The sequence below is a fragment of the Hyperolius riggenbachi genome, chromosome 1 (assembly GCF_040937935.1).
Source record: "Hyperolius riggenbachi isolate aHypRig1 chromosome 1, aHypRig1.pri, whole genome shotgun sequence".
Taxonomy (NCBI): domain Eukaryota; kingdom Metazoa; phylum Chordata; class Amphibia; order Anura; family Hyperoliidae; genus Hyperolius; species Hyperolius riggenbachi.
This window is the reverse complement of record NC_090646.1, coordinates 547,321,012-547,341,682: the sequence shown is the minus strand read 5'-3', so window position 1 is coordinate 547,341,682 and position 20,671 is coordinate 547,321,012. Positions and strand designations below refer to the sequence as shown.

Sequence of the window (20,671 nt, the reverse complement as noted above, 5' to 3'; positions counted from 1 at the left end):
AAGGTTGACCTCTCAGGTCCTGGTGTAAGACATGTGTTGAGGTGGGAACTAAGGAAGTGGCGGTGCCTAAAGGAATGTTGCACCGTTTCCATTTGTTCACCCAAACATCTCGAAGATGCCATGCAAAAGATCCTTCTCCAGAAAAGTTACTATACCTCCCCTTGTCCAATCTCTCGCTGACAAAATATGTCCCCAGCTGTCCTGATTGGACCTCTTCCCCCCTTACGTCCTGAGGCACAATATGTACCTGAGGTCGGGAAGACTGTACTCTCTGCAATCTTTCGATTAAGAGTACCTCTTCACTTACCCAACTATCATGAGGATAAGCTGCTGCATAGGGACTGTGTAATATCGTCCCCTGTTGTGACCCGTGTAGTGTGGATGGGGTTCCCTGTGTTGGCTTTCCCTCCCCCGGGACCGCTCTCCCCACCCTCTTTGTCACCTGGAAATGTGGCTTGATCTCGATTGTTACTTCTTGTTTCGAGAACCACCCACCCTTGGCTTTCCAGCCTTTACGTGTGTATAGTTGTTTCAGAGGCACTCTCTGTTGGTAGCTCCAGAGTGTGATGTTGTCCCCTGCGTCTCTCTGGTAAGAGAATTGACGCCTCCTGCTCGTTCCTCTCCAATCTGGAACCATCTCACTCTGCATAACCAAGACAAGGTACCCCTGAATCACACACTCCACCTTTTGCATGTACCCATTATACTGCAATGTACCTTTTAACAAACCTTTGGATCGGTGCATTGATTCTGGGAGTGTGGCATTCAATAGCAGATTTACACTGCCATTAAATTCCCACTGCCCGCACACTTGACCCTTCAGACCTTTCACCCACCTTGTGCCATGAAATTTGCTTTCTCCTGGCACAAGTGCTCTTTTCCTCCGTCCCTGCATGGTCCATCTGTGCCAAGCGGAGGGAGGTGTGAAAGGATCAGTACCTTTGTCACCCAACATTAACATGCTTGGGCCTTGCATTCTCATTAACCCCTTATTATACATGAGAATGTCCTCTCTTCGTTCTCCTAGGACGAAATGGCAACCTAGGATCGCCATCAGCACGGTACTCCTCATTATAAAAGCACCACCCTGGGAAAGAAAAACATTAGCACTTTGCATTATGCTTTGCTCCGACAGTTTTGTTAGTCTCTTTCCGATTTCAGGAATCTCGCGGTTTAGTCTCTTTCCAATTTCAGGAATCTCGTGTTTTAGTCTCTTTCCGATTTCAGGAATCTCGTGTTCCTCCAAGCTTAGATTGGCATCTGGAACCTTTCGCTTATCCGACTGACTTCTCCATCTTTGCTGCCAGCACTGCAGCTGTCTCAATTCCATATTGCCAAACACCTGAAATCGAAATACAAACAAATCAATTCTTATTAATGATTTGGGATTCGCCCTGCGGCTTGTACTCTTTACCCTTTAAATTGATCAATATATATCGTAATTGATCTCGTTGCTTTATGGTTCTCATGAACTCTGTTTACTCTTATTGGTAGATTGGAGTTAAACTTCACCCCCCTACCTCAGTACTATCCTCAGTACTTACCTGTTTAAAATATGCTCCCGCGGACTTCACCTTTGGAAGCTCGCTTCCCCTTTGGAAGCTCTCACCTCATTGCAGCTCACTCCACATCCCCCCCTATCTGTCCATGCGCGGCCGTCGCATGCACAGATTACGGATGCCACACCTGTTGCTGCTTTGCAGGTGAGCCTGCAATGCTCTTACTCATTATCGCATTTACTTGTCTAGAACTTCATCGCGATACCAGCTCTGCTAGAAGTTCTGTGTGTTGTACCCTCTGATCAATGTTTGCCGTGCCACTACCCCCAGACTTCACAAAAAAAACGGCTGCCTCCCTGCAGGAAGGAGCGCTTTGCACTTAAACTACACAGGGTGCAGGGCTAAGCATACCAGCGTCACATGCCTGTATGCAGATCCCTGAATGCCCACTTGGGAGGTAGTCACCTGGCAAACACCGTACTGATACACTGTCACTCTGTAAACGGCAATTCTATCATCTGTATAATTGCCCCATGAACTGCTGTCAGTCCTTGTTCTTTGTGCTACAATTGACAGGAGCTGGAAAAAACATATTTGACCAACCAAAAAAAAACCCCACAAAAAAACAGCCCAGCATAGACCTCTCAGTCAAGCTCTGGCCCTGTCCACGACAAAAACCGGAAAAAACGTTACCGCTCTGCATCAGCGGCGACGGAAACCCGTATTGGTCAACTCCCTTTTTTTCCACCTCCGGCACCCCCCTGATGCACTGTCCCCCCCTATACTCTATTGGGAACTCATGCTGCACCACCCATTAAGGTGCCCCACTTACAGGAAGAATCCCATAAGCAACACAGTACAGACACTTTCCTGACCTGTACTGCTCCGTGTGTCCCTGCACCGAGCTGGGAAACACTTCCTATTCTGGTATTCCTGTCCATGGACTCTGGGAAAAACTCTGGGGAAATACTTTGAGAACCGAGACACACAGGAGAACGTCTCTGTATTTCTACCCCCCTTCCTTTCAGCTGCTCTGCCCGGAGCCGCGAGCACAGCCTGACGTGACGTGGATCCCCCCAGCCCCTCCTCCCCCCTGCCATGACGTGTGGGGGCCATGACTCACGGGGGCGGGCTCTCTCCACTGCCGCCATTTTGAGTCCTGGACTGCCAGCCAAGATGGCTGCTCCCATAGCAGCCTCTCGTTCCTATAGACCTAGGAGAGAGAACAAAATACAAACAAACATGCCTAGTCACACACAGCATCTATCCACAGTGCACAAAAATCAGCCTCAGCATTCCTTCACGTCTCAGCTGTAATCCGAACTGCAATCAGACATACGGATCCCCAGAGACGTAGGAATCTCTCTCCCTCTATCCCCTCTCTCCACAACTCATCTGCAGCTTATCTCAGCCATAACTCAGAACTATTACAGCGCTATTACTGAGACGAACAACAGACGAGCTGGCTAAACAACATAACAGATACCGACATTTAAAGCCTTTGAAGCAGCTCTGACTGGGACGAGATAAGCCTACTTATCTCTCTACGCTTTCCATTATGGACAGAGAGGGAAAAAAAACACCCTGATCGGGCTCGGGAAAAAACGCCAGCTCACCGAAGAAAAACTTACTTCTCTCCTGTCTACTCTGCTACCTCTCTCTCTTTCTTCTCTCCCCTCCACCTGCTCGACAGCCGCCCCCCCTTATCTCTTCCGCGGGCAGCTCTCTGCTAAGCGAAAACACAGCTGGCATCACTCCCAGTCTCTGGACGGGGAGAAAAAAAACAAAACCAACACAGAAAAAGGAACAACACACAAAAAAAAATGAAGCACGCAGCCTCCCCGCTGCAATTAACACAGACTGTACACCTTAACACATCATTCTCTCCTTGTTATAACACCCAAATACAACACATATAATGCCATATAACAACGTAACAACGTAAATCCAACTTGCCTGAGCAGAGGACTTCGTAGGCCTGCCAATTCGCCCAGCTTGTGGCAACTTCACGAACCTTGAGTGGACCCCCTGGAATTACTGAGCCATCTCTGTGTACCCACACTGGCTCAGCGGATCGATCTCCAGCGGCAGCTGCCAGCCGGCCTCGGAGCTTCCAGTCACCTGCGACCCGGTTTTGGCTATGACTGATGTGCACTTTCAGTCAAAGTTTAACATCCACGCGGTTCGCCGCTGGTTTCCACGAATTGCAGCAGCCCGTCGTGTGCTTGCTTGGCTCACGCAATGCACACTCTCACACCAGCTTATCAGTATCAGCTTGATAAGCTTTACAGTCCGCGTCCGTCTATTCCGCTTGTTTTGCTGTGGAATATCTTGAAACCATTTTCCGTCGGCCCCGGCCCCGTCTGCCTGTATAGTTAGGCAGGGAAGGATTTCAGGCACAACTGTTATAAACTGTTCTTATCACCTTGCTTCGACACCATCGTCTCACAGACTGTGAGATCACTTGACTCTCCACACCGCAAACCGGATATAGACTTCCTCAGGCTTTTTCCAATGTTTACGTTATTTATTCAGGAAACAGGAATACAGATAGATACATTCATCTCCTGGCAAAGCAGACTTCCATGTTGCGTTACAGCTACTTGAGTATCTATCCTACTGAAGATACCCAGGTCTTCTTGTATCTACTCTATGTTACATCTAGACTAACTATGTACAGCATACATTATATCAGATTACAGGAAGGAATAACATGCTTAGAAGTCCCAGTCAGCCTGGCGAGCTAGCGTGAAAGTCAAGAGCAGAAGTGAGCTCTCATAGCTCCCTCCACCTTTAATAGCGACTAGGAAAGAGTTAAATATGACATCACCTTCGCCACCCCCTAAACCAGTTTATTGGTGGACCCTACTCGTGGTGTCATCCTACACGCCTACTCGATTAATATTTAATGTCACCTTTCCTTTACTTACAGGAATGTGGATGTTTTGTAAACATGGCCAATGTTTTCTGTTCTGGTGGTGGTACATGCCCAGGTCAGAGAGACCCGCGGCCTTGTTCAGAACAGCTTCTTGGTATGTTCTAGTTCTGCTGACAGAACTGCAGTATTTCTCTCTTCAGAGAAAATCCCCTTAAAGGGCAGGTCTGCTCATCAAGCCTTTTTGACTAACTCAGTCCAAATAACTGAGGCCTACTTAAAATATAACAGGAAGCTGGTCAGAGTTGATGGGAAGATGGATGGAGCCAAATACAGGGCAATCTTGGAAGAAAACCTCTTGGAGTCTGCAAAAGACTTGAGACTGGGGTGGAGGTTCACCTTCCAGCAGGACAATGACCCTAAACATAAAGCCAGGGCAACAATGGAATGGTTTAAAACAAAACATATCCATGTGTCAGAATGGCCCAGTCAAAGTCCATATCTAAATCCAATCGAGAATCTGTGGCAAGATCTGAAAACTGCTGTTCACAAACGCTGTCCATCTAATCTGACTGAGCTGGAGCTGTTTTGCAAAGAAGAATGGGCAAGGATTTTTGTCTCTAGATGTGCAAAGCTGGTAGAGACATACCCTAAAAGACTGGCAGCTGTAATTGCAGCAAAAGGTGGTTCTACAAAGTATTGACTCAGGGGGCCGAATAATTATGCACACCCCACTTTGCAGTTATTTATTTGTAAAAAATGTTTGGAATCATGTATGATTTTCGTTCCACTTCTCACATGTACACCACTTTGTATTGGTCTTTTACGTGGAATACTTTTGCAAGCCACTGTGTGTGTATATGTATATATATATATATATATATATATATATATATATATATTTATTTATTTATTTTTGCTGATATATTATAATTGATTATGAATGGTGCTTGCCCACCACCTATTTTGAAATTCAGGTGGAAGCCAATTAACTTATCTGTATGTTTTTGGAATGTGGGAGAAAACCAGAGTGCCTGGAGGAAGCCCACACAGATATGGGGTGAATATACACACTCCGTGCAGATAGTGCTCTGGCTGGGATTTGAACCAGGGACCCAGCGCTGGAAGGCAAGAGTGCTATCCACTATGCCCCCCGTGCTTAAGTCCTGACATTTTCCTCCACCTTTATATGTAGTATGACGAAATGATGGTAGTAAACAGCTGCCACAATCAGGAATGCATCTTTAAAATGAATGATATTTCCTTCTAATTTGCTGCATTCAATGAATTGTCCATTTTGTAACTCTTTTACAATCTTGCTGGCACACAACCAGTTACTGTTTACCTGGCAGAGCAGACAGATCTAGTTACCAGAGTCTGAGAACAATTCCAACACTAAACATCAGAGATGTACAGTATGCAAATGTCAGGAGTGCTAATTAAAACAACTAATGCATCCACTTTGACAACAAAATCTGACAGAGTATTTCAGGTGTTAGAAGCTAACACTACCACTGCAAATATAAAAGCCCAATTAATTTTGACCTTGCTTCCAGTCCGGAAAATACTTTGGAAAATGCTACAGTATTTTCAGAACATGGCACATAGTTGCTTTGTAAGAAGTCAGCTAGGGACTCAGCCCCCAAATGTTGCCTATAGCAGAAATATCATTTTTGGTTGGACTGCCCTTTTAGAGCTGCCTTTTTTTCTTTGTTCAAACAGACTTTAAAGCAACTCTGAAAACTCTTTGAAACAAATAGCTACCAGCTGCATGTTACAAATAAACTGTAGGCTTGCTATAAACCAGCAGTTCTGGATGTGTGCAAGCCTGTCAAGGACATAAAGAAATGATTTGCATGACCCACCCACTGTCTTGGAGTGATAATTTATGGGTGCTGCTTCTTGTGCACATGAAGGGGAGTCTAGTAAATAACCTTACTTTTTAAAGCAAAACTGAAGTTAGGAAACTCACTCCAGGTTAGATACATACTATGTAGAGTTAACGCTCTGGATACCAGAGAGTCATACCAGTCCTTGGTCCATTCCATCAATCCCCCATCATCGCCTGTTGTAGTTATGAGAACAGCTGTGTCTTTGGTACTCTTCAGGCAGCCTTCAGAAGTACTACTGAGCTTCAAAAGTCGGGTGCATTCATATTGCTCATGCACAAGCCCAAAATCGTATTCCAAAGTGTTTAGGAAAGGCTGCCTGAGTAATGCCGTAGAGATATTGGACCTAGCAGATCAAATAACTTCAATGAGGGATGGGGCCTTTTACCCTACATAGGTAAGTATCCTCACTTTAGGATCACTTTAAGAATTTAAGAAGGCAACATTGTTCTTTGCATATTTTTTCACCAGGTAGCTTTTCGGTTCTGTTATGTCCACTGGTAAATTTCCAGTGGCCTTGACTTCCTCTAACCCAACTGAGTACTAGGCATCACCAACATGCCAACTGTGAGGAATAGCTGTTGGGGGTCACCTCTGCAGCAAATCTAGCGTGATGCATCACCCACTGATGCATCAGCCAGAGATCCAGACTGCCAGAACCTCTTGACCAAGTGTTGGCCAAGTCCATTGTTCTCCGATCTTATCCCACTTATTCCACTGTGTGCTGCTTTGTCATGCTCTGTGTGTTGCCCCTGCTCCCTAGTGATTCATCTGTATAGAACTTGGCCCCAAACTGTTGTCCAAGGGATGAAGTCTCGATACCTGCGGGAAACAGTGATTGTTCATAAATACATACCTTTAGTGCTTGATTAACCACTTTACCCCCGCCCGTACGAATTTCTCCGTCCCTTTTTCCATCCTTTCACCCCCAGGGACGGAGAAATCCGTACTTTCCGCGCTCCCGCCGCTGCCCGCGCTCCTGCTCGCTCTAGCGTTCACTCCCGCTCGGAAACACGCCGCCTGCCGCTCGCCCGGAGATCAATGAATGGGAAAATCCATTCCCGTTCGTTGATCTGAGCCCCGCAATGATCCGCTGCTTTTCCGCTAAGCAGCGCGATCATTGTGAAAAAAAAAAAAACTTACCCAGCCTCCTAGTACTTCCTCCAAGCGTCCGGAAGGACGCTTGGAGGTCGCATTAAACAAAAAGTTACTGTTGCCATCTTGTGGCCAAATAGTAAAACTACACCCTAAAGGATTTTTCACATACAAATCATTACTTATACACAAAAAATTAACCCATTACCTCCCACACTCCTCTTTTTTTTTTTTGTAATTAAAAAAAAAAAAATTAAAAAAATGACAATTAAAAAAAATACATAAACAGTTACCTTAGGGACTGAACTTTTTAAATTTTTATGTCAGGAGGGTACAACACTGTTACTTTATAAACTATGGGCTTGTAATTAGTGATGGACGCAAAACTGAAAAAAATTCACCTTTATTTCTAAATAAAATATTGGCGCCAAACATTGTGATAGGTACATAATTTAAACGGTTTTATAACCGGGACAAATGGGCAAATACATTTCATGGGTTTTAATTACAGTAGCATGCATTATTTAAAAACTATAATGGCCGAAAACGGAAACATAATGCATTTTTTCCCACATTTTTCCTATTTTCCCATTAAAACATATTTAGAATAAAATAATTCTTGGCATAATGTCCCACCTAAAGAAAGCCTAATTGGTGGCAAAAAAAACAAGATATAGTTCATTTCATTGTGATAAGTAATGATAAAGTTATAGACGAATGAATGGAAGGAGCGCTGAAAGGTGAAAATTGCTCTGGTGCTCAAGGGGTAAAACCCCTAAGTGGTGAAGTGGTTAACCAGTCACTAAAACTAAGTGTGGTCTTGGAGTGGTGAAGGTCAGCATAAAAGTGAAAATTCCAAAGTCTAGAGCTTCTGGTCTTTACTTTTGTCCGTTGCAAGTAACCCCCAATTCTTGCAATAGAGTCTCAGGTTCAAATCTGGGCATTCCCCAGACACTAAAACATACAAATCAGTCAATTGGTTCCCTCCCCAAATTGGCCTTAGACTATTATAGAAACACTAGTCTATGACTATAGTAGGGATTAGAGCTCCTCTGAGTGACGGTTACATGCCTACAGACTGTGTAAAGTTCTGTGGAAGATGAATGTCTGTGTTATAAATACATAGAGAGGTACAGACTAACCAGCAAGCTCATGGTGACCCAGAACTCTTTGGAGTGTGTACAATGGTCCTAAAAGCCCCCTTAGTAAGATGCTAAGAAAAACAAAAGTTTGCTTTCTTAGAACAGAAATAATTTGCGATAATTCAGGTTGGAGTGAGCTTGAGATGTCTCCCAGTGCATCACTGCTGTATATATGCAAATTAAGAAGCAAACTCTTGTTTTCCTTAGTATTTTAGTAAGGGGGCTTTTAGGACCATTGTAGCCCCTCACACACTCCATTGAGTTCTGGTTTACCATGAGCCTGCTGGTTAGTCTGTCCCTCTCGGTGTTACAAGCCCCACTCCATAGAGCCAAATTAATCCATGCCATGCACTGATGAGGATCAAACAATCCAAAACAGTCTGTATGTATGTTGGATTATTATGACTCTACAAATTAACAAGCTGACACATCATTTCATTCCAGCGGTTCTGGAGGTGTGTTTAGCTTCTAAGGGTGACAATGGTTAATTTGCATATATTCAGCAGTGATGCACTGGGAGACATCTCAAGCTCACTCCAAAGCCAACTTTAGTTTTTTTTTTATAAATACATAATAATAGTTGGCATCTTATGGTGCTCTCTTCATTATGCAGCCATTACTTTCTGTTTCACGTGTAAAAGTTCATAGTCACTAAGGCAATGAGAAATATTACATAATGTAAAATTAATGTATATTAGATGTATTCCCTAAGTGGTAAAATTAATACACAGAGAAGGACATCACACTGCTTCAACAATATGGAACGTAGATAGCTAATCTGGTTGATTTCATTTCCTCCTGCTGTGCTTGTGACACTCCCATGGCATTGCTAATTTGCTGCACACACTGACTGTAGTTTTCTAGGAAAAGCTGCATCTTTGATCCTGATTTACTGCAGTTCTGCTGAGCTGGAGAGCTTTGTAAACACATACGATCCAACAATCTGCCTTGGATTTGTTACAATTGCTTTTAGGTGGCAAAAGTTGTTGTCAACCCTCATTAGGGCTACAATTGTACTGTTTGGAGGGATGCTAACAGCAAACTGACATTTGTGATGAGATAATGCTTTCTCAAGAATGATCTTCCAGCAAGATTGTTTGTTATTTAATCTCAACACTGCCTGGATGTATTCAATACTATTTCCAGGTAAGCATGTATGACTGCAACAACTCAAATGATAATCGCTAGCTTTTTAACAACCCTCATTATTGTGTCCTATAACTCTGCTGAGAGTTGCATATATTTCACAAACTCATGTCAGGTTTGTTGAATTAGTTATGTTCTTTGATGTTCTCCAATGTTAAGCAATCCCTGCAGCCATCACAGAGGGAGGGAGAAGGTTGTGTGAACGTAGGGAGCCCTATCAAGGTTTACCCAAGCGCCCCATGATTTGTACTAAAGCCTTGCCTCAGGGATGGTTTATGGTGGAGTGTTGAAGCTTGCTTTAATAATAAGGAGACCACTAGATATCTGCTATCTCCCCAATGGAATAAGAATGGCAAGTGTCAGATTTGAGGGTTCCCTTCATTCTAAAGGGGGCTTCTAGATTTCGCCCTATTCAATCACACACAGAATTGTTCCATATGATTGCCAATTCCTCCAGCACCAGGAGGTGACCCCTCTCTTTCTGCATAACCATGGTCCCCTGTGGCATGGAAAAGTGAAAACCCGTCCAAACACTTCTTATTGAATACATACCATTCTTTGCTTCTTCGACCAAAAGTAATGTAATCTTTGTAAGAATTACAAACAAGCTGTTTCTGGCACTTCTGAGGCTGTGATACAGCTGAAACGGCCGTCAGGCTAGCCTCCGTGCCCGGCACCCACTTCCTGACTTCTCTCACCAACCCTGTTTGTCAATGTTAACACTTGCATGAGTATGTTGGAACAACTATTCGCACATTCACTTTGTGAATCTGTCAATGATAAGGCAGTGTCAAGTGGTTATGACTCATGCACATAATCAAATAGACTTTGACTAAAAAATATACCAACACTATCATATATTTATTTCATTTCTTTCTTTTTTCCCTTCTCTTTTTTTTCTACTAAGGTACAACAAAGTTGCATTGAAAATGTTATACAATAAGTTCTACTGAAAGGTACAAAAACTGAGATGATGGACAATCAAGTACAGTAGTTAGGGCTGTCTTATCTGCAGACCATCCCCAGCTCTCGTAGGGCAGGGGAAGCTCATGTCCTGCATGTGTGTGAGGGAGGAATTAAGTAGAGCAGAAGAGATGAGAATTTTGTTTCCAGAGCAGTGATTATGCTTTGGATGGTATATTGGAATTAGTCCAGTAATATATGAAGGAGCTGCATTCTAAAAAAAACCTTTGTAGATTAGTTGCAGTTTGAATTGGATTCTTTGTGTGATGATGGGCAGCCAGTGGGGGAAATGACAGAGGAGAGAAGGATTTGAAGAGCAGGAAGGAAGGTGGATGAGTCATATAGCTGAGTTAAAGATGGTTTGGAGAACTGCCAATCTGTTCCCTAATAGGCTTCACAGAGCAGTAACCTACGCAGGATGCGCTGAGGCTATGTTCTAGTATTTTTGTGGTGTTCTGTGTAATAAAATGGAAGGTTCAGGACATGCTTTTTAATTGGAGACAGTCGGAGGTGGCTACTGTATTAAAATGAGGTTTAAAAAGGCAGCAGAATCAACAGTGTCTCCTAAGTAGCAAATGTCAGAAGATGAAGTTATTGGTGTGTCGGTAAAAATTACTATCCGCAGTAGTAGAGAGATTTTACTGGCTAAGGCACAGAACACTGATATAGCTACTTCAACCATTGCTTCTCTTACTTACATATAGGGCCGGATCCAATTCACGTTTTCTCCTAAATTTTCTCCTAGGAGATAATTTTAATCTTCATTAACTTTTCAGTACTTTTCAGCAATTGAAAAAATATCAAAAGCAGGTGAGGAAAGTACTGTCAAAATTAATCTGAATATTTTCTTGTCTGCTAGTGACTTGAAAGTCATTTTATTGATAAGATGTGAAAATATCACTTAGTGGAAAACGTAAGAAAACAGGTGAATTGGACACTGGGCTCATCGAGTGGAGCCAAATACCAAGTGATACAGGCATCCAGCATGATGCCCACCACGTGCAAAATGGTTAACACACTTAGGGCCCTTTTCTATTAGAGAAAGCGATGCGATTCAGCTTCGTCCGCGTCAATTCCGCATCTCTCGATGTGGAAGTGTATTGAGGGGACAGCGGGCGGATGCGACTTTGCGAGAATCTGCAGCATGCTGCAGATTCTCGGATCGCTCCGCACACAATGGCCTCAACTCATTAAGCTTTATCAAACACTTTATCAAATGTTTGATAATTTACCTCATGGGTAAAATCTCATTTTGAATTCACTAAGGTGTTATATATTTATCGAATGTTTTATTGATAAAACGTTCAATAAACCTATAACACCTTAGTGAATTGAAAATTAGATTTTACCCATGAGGTAAATTACCAAACGTTTGATAAAGTGTTTGATAAAGCTTAGTGAATTGAGGCCAATGCACGCAGTGGAAACTGTTCCATTGCCGTGCATTGAGCTCAGGACACCCGCGGTGCTATACGGCTATGTAGCCGCATCGAATCGCAGCTAATGGAAACAGGCCCTAACCTAGTCATCACCAGCCATTTCATTTTTTTAGACCAGGGTATTATGGGAAAAGTTTGCTGAGCTTGCCGTACTTTCATCCCGACTGTTGGAGGCATTAAGCTCCAATTTGAACTAAAGTGGGTTGAATTTGTATCCATGCAAAAAAATACTTCAATACATTGTGCACAGTGCAGATGTCTGTTAAAAGGTAAACTACGGTATATATGAAAGCGGGACAACTTTGAATGTAAAAAATCAAGTGGTAAGTTGGGAGTGGCACACCTTTACAAAGGTGGGATGCATAACCAGGGTGCTTAGCAACGAAACTCATCCAAACAAGCAAAAGTCCAAAGTAGGTTAGCACACCACATCTTAATGCAGAAGCAGTTTATTCTTCAATGTATAAGTCAACACAGATGTTTCGGGGCCACGGAGGGTCCACTTGTTTAGAATAAGTACAGACAAATGTTTGTCTGGATTTTTGGAATTACGTGTAAAAATCGGGCTATAAGGCAATACCCCATTTCTTCAGTCAGAACACCACTATACCTAAAGTCACAATTCTATTATACCTTCAGTGACATTGTTACCATACCATCCCACACATCTACATTCATAAAACCACTACTCCTCCAGTTGCCCCCCTCCCCACATACACATCTGGTCACAGATGACTGCAGCAAGATCACCAACACACCTCTTGTCGCACCTTAACACATCTCCAGTCACTCCCCCACCACACTTCCACTAATAACAACTACCTTCTTTCATTATTGGTCTTACTAAATAATAACAGTTAACAAAAAGCAAATATAACTTTTAGAAAATGTATATTTTACATATATCTGTTTATCAGACCTAAAACATAGAAAACTGAGGAGGAAACAAAGCCAGGAGATAATGTGTCTCAAAGCAGGAGCTGCACACCTAAAGGACAAGTTATGAGCAATGGATCAACACATTCCACCATAACTTACTGAAGTGTGTATCTAAATACTGAAAACATTTTACACAGTCCTGTATCCTGATGAAACTATCATCTGAATTTCATGGTAACAGAATTCTCGTGGTTTCATCACCATAACTCCTATGCTATACAACAGGGGTCCCCAAACTTTTTCAGTCAAGGGCCGAGGTCAACATACTTCAGACTGCTGGGGGCCAGAACATACATACAGCTGCCCATCATCAAGAATATATTCAGAGAGGGTTTGTAAAAATAGTGTTAATGTACGTAAATTTGCCCATATAAACCATTCTGATTTTAGTTTACTACAATTAAGATGATTTATGATTGATTGCCACAGCTTGTTGCATTGTACACAGTATCATTGCCCACTAGGGGTAGCATTAATGGACATCAGAATTAGATAAAAAGTAGGCAAAGTGAAGAAAAAGCGAAATCAAAGAAAATAACGGAATGCTTTTACTATGCATTTTTACGTAACAAGGTACTTGACAAAAACAATAATAACCATAAGCTCATATCTCTCTTAAAGGTTTAATAGACTGTGCTTTTAGATCCATCAAACCTGCATTAGTTTAAATATTTCTATACTAAACTAAATTCATCTTCTCTAGCTGTGTCTGAAAGAAAAGATGCAAATGGAACAGAATGGAAGGTCACCACATTCAACACTACACTGAAAATGTCCACCTATATCACTGCCTTTGTGGTATGTGACTTCGATTACGTCAGCACAACAGTAAGAGGTAATGAGGTAAGGATCATCTTTTAAAGTTAATGAAGCTCGTTAGCAGCATTGATCGGCTATTATAAACTACTCACAAAGTCAAGATTTATTGTTCTAAAGCCCTAGCATGTTCAAAAATACATCTAGCGGTTCAATGCATTGATTGTGTGCATTGTGGTATGAGGACATAGAATGGATACACTCTGATGCATCTGTTACTGTTAAGGCCATTCGCTAGGCAAAAAGAAATACATACCGTATGTGTGAAGTCTGTTACCTACCAGAAGATGTGTAATTATTCTGAGCCAGTCTTTTAATTCAGGTAGTTCAGCTCAGATAGACAGAAAGCCAGGAAGCATAACTAGCTCACTGATCTGCTTTTTCTATTGTACTCTGGACAAACATAGGCTGGTTACAAATGAATCCAACCTGTTGACTGAACTATGAATAGCTGCACCACACTATAAGAAGACCAAAAATAAGCAAAAACGTTTTTACATTTTTTTTTTATTTTCTGGAAAAGGATAGTATTTGTCCAGATTAATAGACTAAAGGAAGTTGGCCATTGTCCGGGTTCCAGTGTTTAAGAACCCTCCAATCAACCAAGAATAAAAAAAAAAAATAATAATTGAAAATGCGTGTGCAGGCTTACACACTTGTGGGATATTCATCTGTCCTAAAGTAAAATGCACTGTAAACATATTATTTCCCATGTACCTGCCACTTATACAGTAGATGTCAGTATTCATCTGACAGTACTGAGTGTCAGTTAGGTGAAGAAACATGACACAGATGCACTCAAATGGAGAAAGCGGGCAGGATTGGGGTATTAGGCAGAGTGGCGGGGAGGGGGACTGGATGCCCCCTCCCTCCCCTGGGTCCTCGATCTGCACTCCCCCTCTAGCTTTTAAAATGCAGCAGCAGCAGTGTATTAATAAGAGGCAGCGGGTGAGGATGACTCACCTCTTCCACATTCCAGCGTGTGTTCCACTGTCGTCACTTCCTGCAATGCTGTCCACTGTCCGCTGCGTCTTATTAAAGCCCTGCTGCTGCTGCAAAGCTAGAGGGGGAGCGCAGGTCCAAGGACCCAGGTGAGGGAGGGGGGATCCGACCCCCCTCCAGCTCGGCGGCCCCCCGCACCCACGGCCTGGCGGGTTTCGCCCCCTGGACTTGCCGCCTAAAGGAAATTGTTTCACCTGCCTCATGGGTGAACCGGCCCTGATGTTAGGGGCAGACTGGGCTTGTGTTTGGTACCATAACATATATTGATTGAACATTACAGGAAAGTAAAAATAATGGGAAAAATGTGTTTTGTGCTGATTTTAATAAAAAAAGTAAAAGTGTCCGTTTCACAGTAATTATATTATAGGTTGTTAATCAATGATTCTTTAGGGCATGTGTTGTTTAGGTGCACTTTGCTTCAGTGCTAATACCATATTTGGAGTATGTGGCCTGCTCACTGCCTGGTCTTACCACTTTGCTCCCCTCCCCTCCCTGGGGGGGGGGGGGGGGCAGAGTGAAGAGACCAGGCAGAGGGCTTCTCCTGTGGCTGGCAATGATTACATTTGCCAATTATCAGGATTTAGAAGAGTTCTATAAACTTGTACAGCTGTCTGCATTGAAAGTAAATGTTTTTGCACACAGCTTTTAATAATAATAATCCTAACATTTGTATAGCGCTTTTCTCCTGTCGGACTCAAAGCGTTTAAGAACTGCAGCCACTGCTGCGCTCAAGACTTGCCCAAGCCTTCTTACTGAATAGGTACTGACCCTAGCCAGGATTCAAACCCTGGTCTCCCATGTCACAGACAGAGCCCTTAACCAGAACACTATCCAGCAACTTTTAAATGTCATTTTATGTACCTGAGAATAAGTACTTACAATTTAGCTTAGGGAGTTTAATCCCACTTAAAAAGAAAAAAAAATCTTCCCAATGTCTAAGCTTGACCTTGTAACTTTAATTTTAAACCTTCCTGTACCTCTAAATCTAACTCCAAACCTTCTGATCAATGCTTAACAGGGGTGTTTCTAGCCTTTTTGTCACTTCAGACAAGAAGCTCTGTGTGCCCCCCCCCCCCCAGCACACTCAGGGAGTCCCTGAGATACAAACAACCCACCAATCCTGTCACATGTCGTTGCACACCCCTTTCCTGCACTACCCCAGCTTAGTGTATAAATGCAGAGTCCAGTGCTGTGCTTCCCCCTGTCCGCTCACCACTCATTAAGAAGAAGGCACAAAGGGAGACAGAAAGAGGCACAATGGGAGACAGAAGAAGGCACAGGGGGACAAAGGGACACACAGGGGGCAGAGGTGGCACAAGGGGACTGAAGGTGGCACAAGGAGACAGAAAGAGGCATAAGGGGACAGAAGGAGGTACAAACACCTGTAGGGGTTTGACTTTGCTTGGGAAGTGTGGCTTTGTTTGGGGGCAGGACTTAATCAGGGGCATAGCACCCCCCAGGACCAATTGCACTCCAGGCAGTAGCCTGTAATGCCTATGCCTAAAAACGCCCCTGATGCTTAGCCTTAACTGATACTAACGTTTAGTTCCTTCATTAAAGTGATAACACTGGTGGAGCCAAGAGCCATATCCAAAATGATGATGGTGTATTCACACAATAATACTAGCAATCAATTTACCTTAGCATACCACTTGGTTGGAGGAGGAAAATACGTATGGGGCATGTGTGTTGAACATCAATCATATAATTCTGATCTTAACTTTGGCAATTCTGCATGTTCAAATTAGTTAAAGTCAATGGGAACCGTAACCTAAAAAAATACCAGATACTTACCTAAGCAGAGGGAAGTTTCTGGGTACTAATGAGCCCTCCGTCTCCTCTCCCGTTGCCAGCGCAGGATCCCCATAGCAGCATTCAACCAGATTGGTCAAATTTTGCTGTCTTGGCAACTGAAGGGAGGCTTCGGGAAGTCTTCGGGAGCCAGAGTGCTCTCGAAGATGGGCCGCTCCATGCTGTGCACACGCGGGTGCACTCTATCACGCAATCGAGCATGCGCAGTATGGAGCCACCTGTCTTCGGGAGGACTCCCAAAGACTTCCAAAGTCCTCCACGGCGGGCGATTAAAAAGGGAAAGCTCTGCACTGAGGGCATCGGGAAAGGAAAGGGAAATTTCATTAGGACCCAGAGCCTTCCCTCTCCTTAGGTAAGTATCTAGTTTTTTTTTTTTTAGATTACGGTTCCCATTGACTTTAAAGCATATAATGTGTAAGTTCAGTGTATCGATCCCATATATTCACCGAGCAAAACAAAAGTTTGCCTTCTTAAAACAAAAGGAGTTTGCAATAATTCAGGTTGGAGTGAGCATATGATGTTTCCCACGATGCATCACTGCTCAATATGCAAATTATCCCTTGTTTTTCCTGTAAGCTAGTCACACCTCCAGAACCGCTGGAATGCAATGATGTGTCAGCTTGTTAATTGTACAACGTGGAAAGGCTAAAACCAAGGTGGTAGTTATAATAAAAATAATAATCAAAACATTTGTATAGCGCTTTTCTCCTGTCATACTCAAAGCGCTCAAGAACTGCAGCCACTGGGACATGTTCAAGAGGCCATCCTGCAGTGTTAATGAGTCTTGCCTTGCAACCCTAGACAAGATAAGACACAGAACATTTACATTGCGCTTTTCCCCATGGCGGACTCAAAGCACCAGGGCTGCAGCCACTTAAGGTTCGTTCCACTGGAAACCTGGATCATTAGGGAGCCTTGCCCGAAGACTCCTTACTGCCTGACATACTGGCATGAGCTGGGATTCAAGCCCTTTTCAAAGGGCTCACATTCCACATCAAAGGCAACAGCCTTACCAGTACTAACCCTAACCCTATCCAGCTGAATAAGTGTGCAAAAAGTGCCACTGGAGAATTACGTTTTGGGGAAATACCAGTCGGGCATTAAAGACTGAAAAGATTTAGTAGCTGTTGGCTTTTCTGCTGCAGATTATCCAGAGTCTATGGGCATGATGAAATGAATGGTTTCCTTATACCCTGCACTGAAAGAACTTGCTTAGTTAAAACACTGCACAACCCGCAATGCTCTTCCGTCTACACTGATAGTTCACATTGTTGTAAGGCAAATCCATAAAAAGGCTGCCTTTTCTTGCAGGCACAGAGATGAAGGACATACACATCAAAGCAACAGAAATATTTATATCGGTCCTGCAGAGAGCAGTAGGGTGAGTGCAGTGATCTGAATATTGCCAAACCCCTGCTTTAAATAACACATCAATAAAAATGCTTGGGTAGCAGATGTCAAAGTTTGTGCTGTAAATGAGCTCTGAATAGTTTTTCTGAAGAGTGAATATTTTCACTTCAATAGCAGAGAATTTATGTTTTTAAAACATTTTACTTTTTCATCTTTCTCTGTTTTGAGTTGAATGATCCACTCTGAATTTGGGAAACTGACGTTAAAGACTCATTTAGAATATACGAAACTCTATTTCAGTGATTTGTTAAAGCGGGATTGCAACCATAAAAATAAAATTTCAACAGCAACTGGTCTGAGTGTATTGAGTGATAAAGATGCTAATCCTGCATTCAAAACTTTCAAAAAAAAAAAATCTGCTGTTATGGTTTGATGTTATCACAAACCTTAGCAGCACTGGCCCTTGCCATTGCCAAAAAGTTGCATGCTGGGGGATCTTTTTATCTATAACATATTCCTCCTCTTCCCTTTATTTCCCCCTCCTTCTAATGACATAAGACAGTGCACTTCCTAGTACAGACCTCAGTGGGAGTGTCTGAAGACTCCGGGAGGAGGGCGGGTAACGAATACACAATTGGCAACAGTAGAAAAAAAGTGAGGGAGGAAATGGTCAGGAGGTCAAAGGTAACAAAAATGGAAACTGCCTAGAATAGGATTCTCTGCTTTTCCTTTATAAAATTCACAGGAATCATAACGTGGATAGCACAATACATCTGTTATGTAAGTAGAACTAGTATTTATCTACTTATATACGTGCTTTTTATTTCTAGGTTAGCATGGGTGTCACTTGTTTGTTTATTTATTTATTTATTGTATTTATAAAGCGCCAACATATTACGCAGCGCTGTACATTAATTTAGGTTACAGACAATATTTAGGGGTGACATACAGCAAAATGACATTACAGGAATACAAGAAAACCAGATCACACAGCACAGTATGAGTACAAGGTAATGCTTAGTCAGTCACTGGAGGGGAGCATGGAGATTAGGCAAGTAAGGTTCACTCAGATGCATAGCATGGGTGCACAGTAATGGAGGTGCATGATCAGGTTGGACAGAAAAGCACACCTGAACTAAAGTTAAAAAATGGATTTTAACTTTCCTGGGGCTTCTTCCAGCCCCCCGTAGTCCAGCAGGTCACCTCTGCGTCCTCTGAGCCCCCTCCATTCTCCTGCTAGCAGCTCTTCTCATGCATGGGTACATCGTACGCACCCTCCAAGATCAATTTCTGTGCATGCACAGATGCTCCCACCAACAGGAAGGTGATCATGGAGCATGTGCGGATGGAACTGTGCATGTGCAATCCATGTCCCTGTTGCTCCAGTCCCAAAAATTTCAGAGCTGCCAGCAGGAGAATGGAGGGGGCTTAGAGGAATTCTATCAGGTAAAAAGAAACAAAAACCTAATGTGCAGGGATGACTGGACAATTAACAGTTAGGCTCCCTGCACACTGCAAATCCGTTTTCCGATTCCGATTCCGTTTCCGATTTTCCTTGAATACATTCAACAGAAAAACGGATCAAAAAACGCAGCATGCAGTTAAGATTAAAAATCTGAATCGGAATCGGATGTAAAAACAGATTAAAAAGCGGAATCGGAATCTGAAATGCATGCAGTGTGCAAGAGGCCTTAGGCATTTCAGATTCCGATTCCGCTTTTTAATCTGTTTTTACATCCGATTCCGATTCAGATTTTTAATCTTAACTGCATGCTGCGTTTTTTGATCCGTTTTTCTGTTGAATGTATTCAAGGAAAATCGGAAACGGAATCGGAATCGGAAACGGAATCGGAATCGGAAAACGGATTTGCAGTGTGCAGGGAGCCTTAAAGGAATTCCGATGTGAGAATGTGTATATAGAGGTGTTGCACATACCTGTCTCCCTCATGCCATCGTGACACCGACTCTCGCCGTAAAGACCCGTACAGATACTCTCACCACTCTGTATTCACTGCAGCCCACTCATTCTGCTGGCAGTAGAGCTCCGTATCTTGATCAGGCAGGGCCGGGCCAAGGCAGAGGCGAGAGAGGCTCCAGCCTCGGGGCGCAGTGTAGGAGGGGGCGCACAACTCACTCAGCTATCATTCCCCTGTTGTGTTTTAAGCAGACATAAATAAGAAAAGGGGATACATGGCAGTGACTGCAAGCCATATAACTAGAGATTAAGGTTTCGCGGGGGGAGGGGGGGGGTGCCTCTTAGCAATCAGTGTGTGACGGCTAGGGTGGGAGGGATGAAGGTGCGCACTGTGAGCACTGCTTGTTCTTAAGAACCCGAGGTGGGTTCTAAGACTCCAATTAGCACACAGAGGCTGGGTCTGCATATAATACCCAGTCTCTGTTGCTATACTGTTTGCTGACTGACACTTCAGATGTAAACAGCCGGCTGGCGACACACTGTATGTCGCCAGCACGGCGATTGATTTATGGGGGCACAGCAGAGCAAAGGGGGGAGACTGGGGCAAACCGTATAGCAACAGAGGCTGGGTATTATATGCAGACCCAGCCTCTGTGTGCTAATTGGATTCTTAGAACCCACCTCGGGTTCTCTTTAAGAAAAAAAGTATCTGGTCCTTAAATGGCCAAGAGAACTGTGGTCTGCAAGTTGTAACAGCTAAAGTATCTGTTTTATTATCACTAAAACACT

At 43.2% G+C, this 20,671-nt stretch overlaps 1 protein-coding gene across 1 annotated transcript in view; it reads left to right on the top strand.

Moving 5' to 3' along the window:
• The window catches only part of LVRN (laeverin), a 188,877-nt gene that overhangs the window by 70,859 nt on the left and 97,347 nt on the right, over positions 1 to 20,671 (top strand). Inside the window, exon 3 of the mRNA XM_068247159.1 lies at positions 13,691 to 13,830. Within this exon, the coding sequence (XP_068103260.1) occupies positions 13,691 to 13,830 (140 nt within the window). The remainder of the gene's footprint in view (positions 1 to 13,690; positions 13,831 to 20,671) is intronic.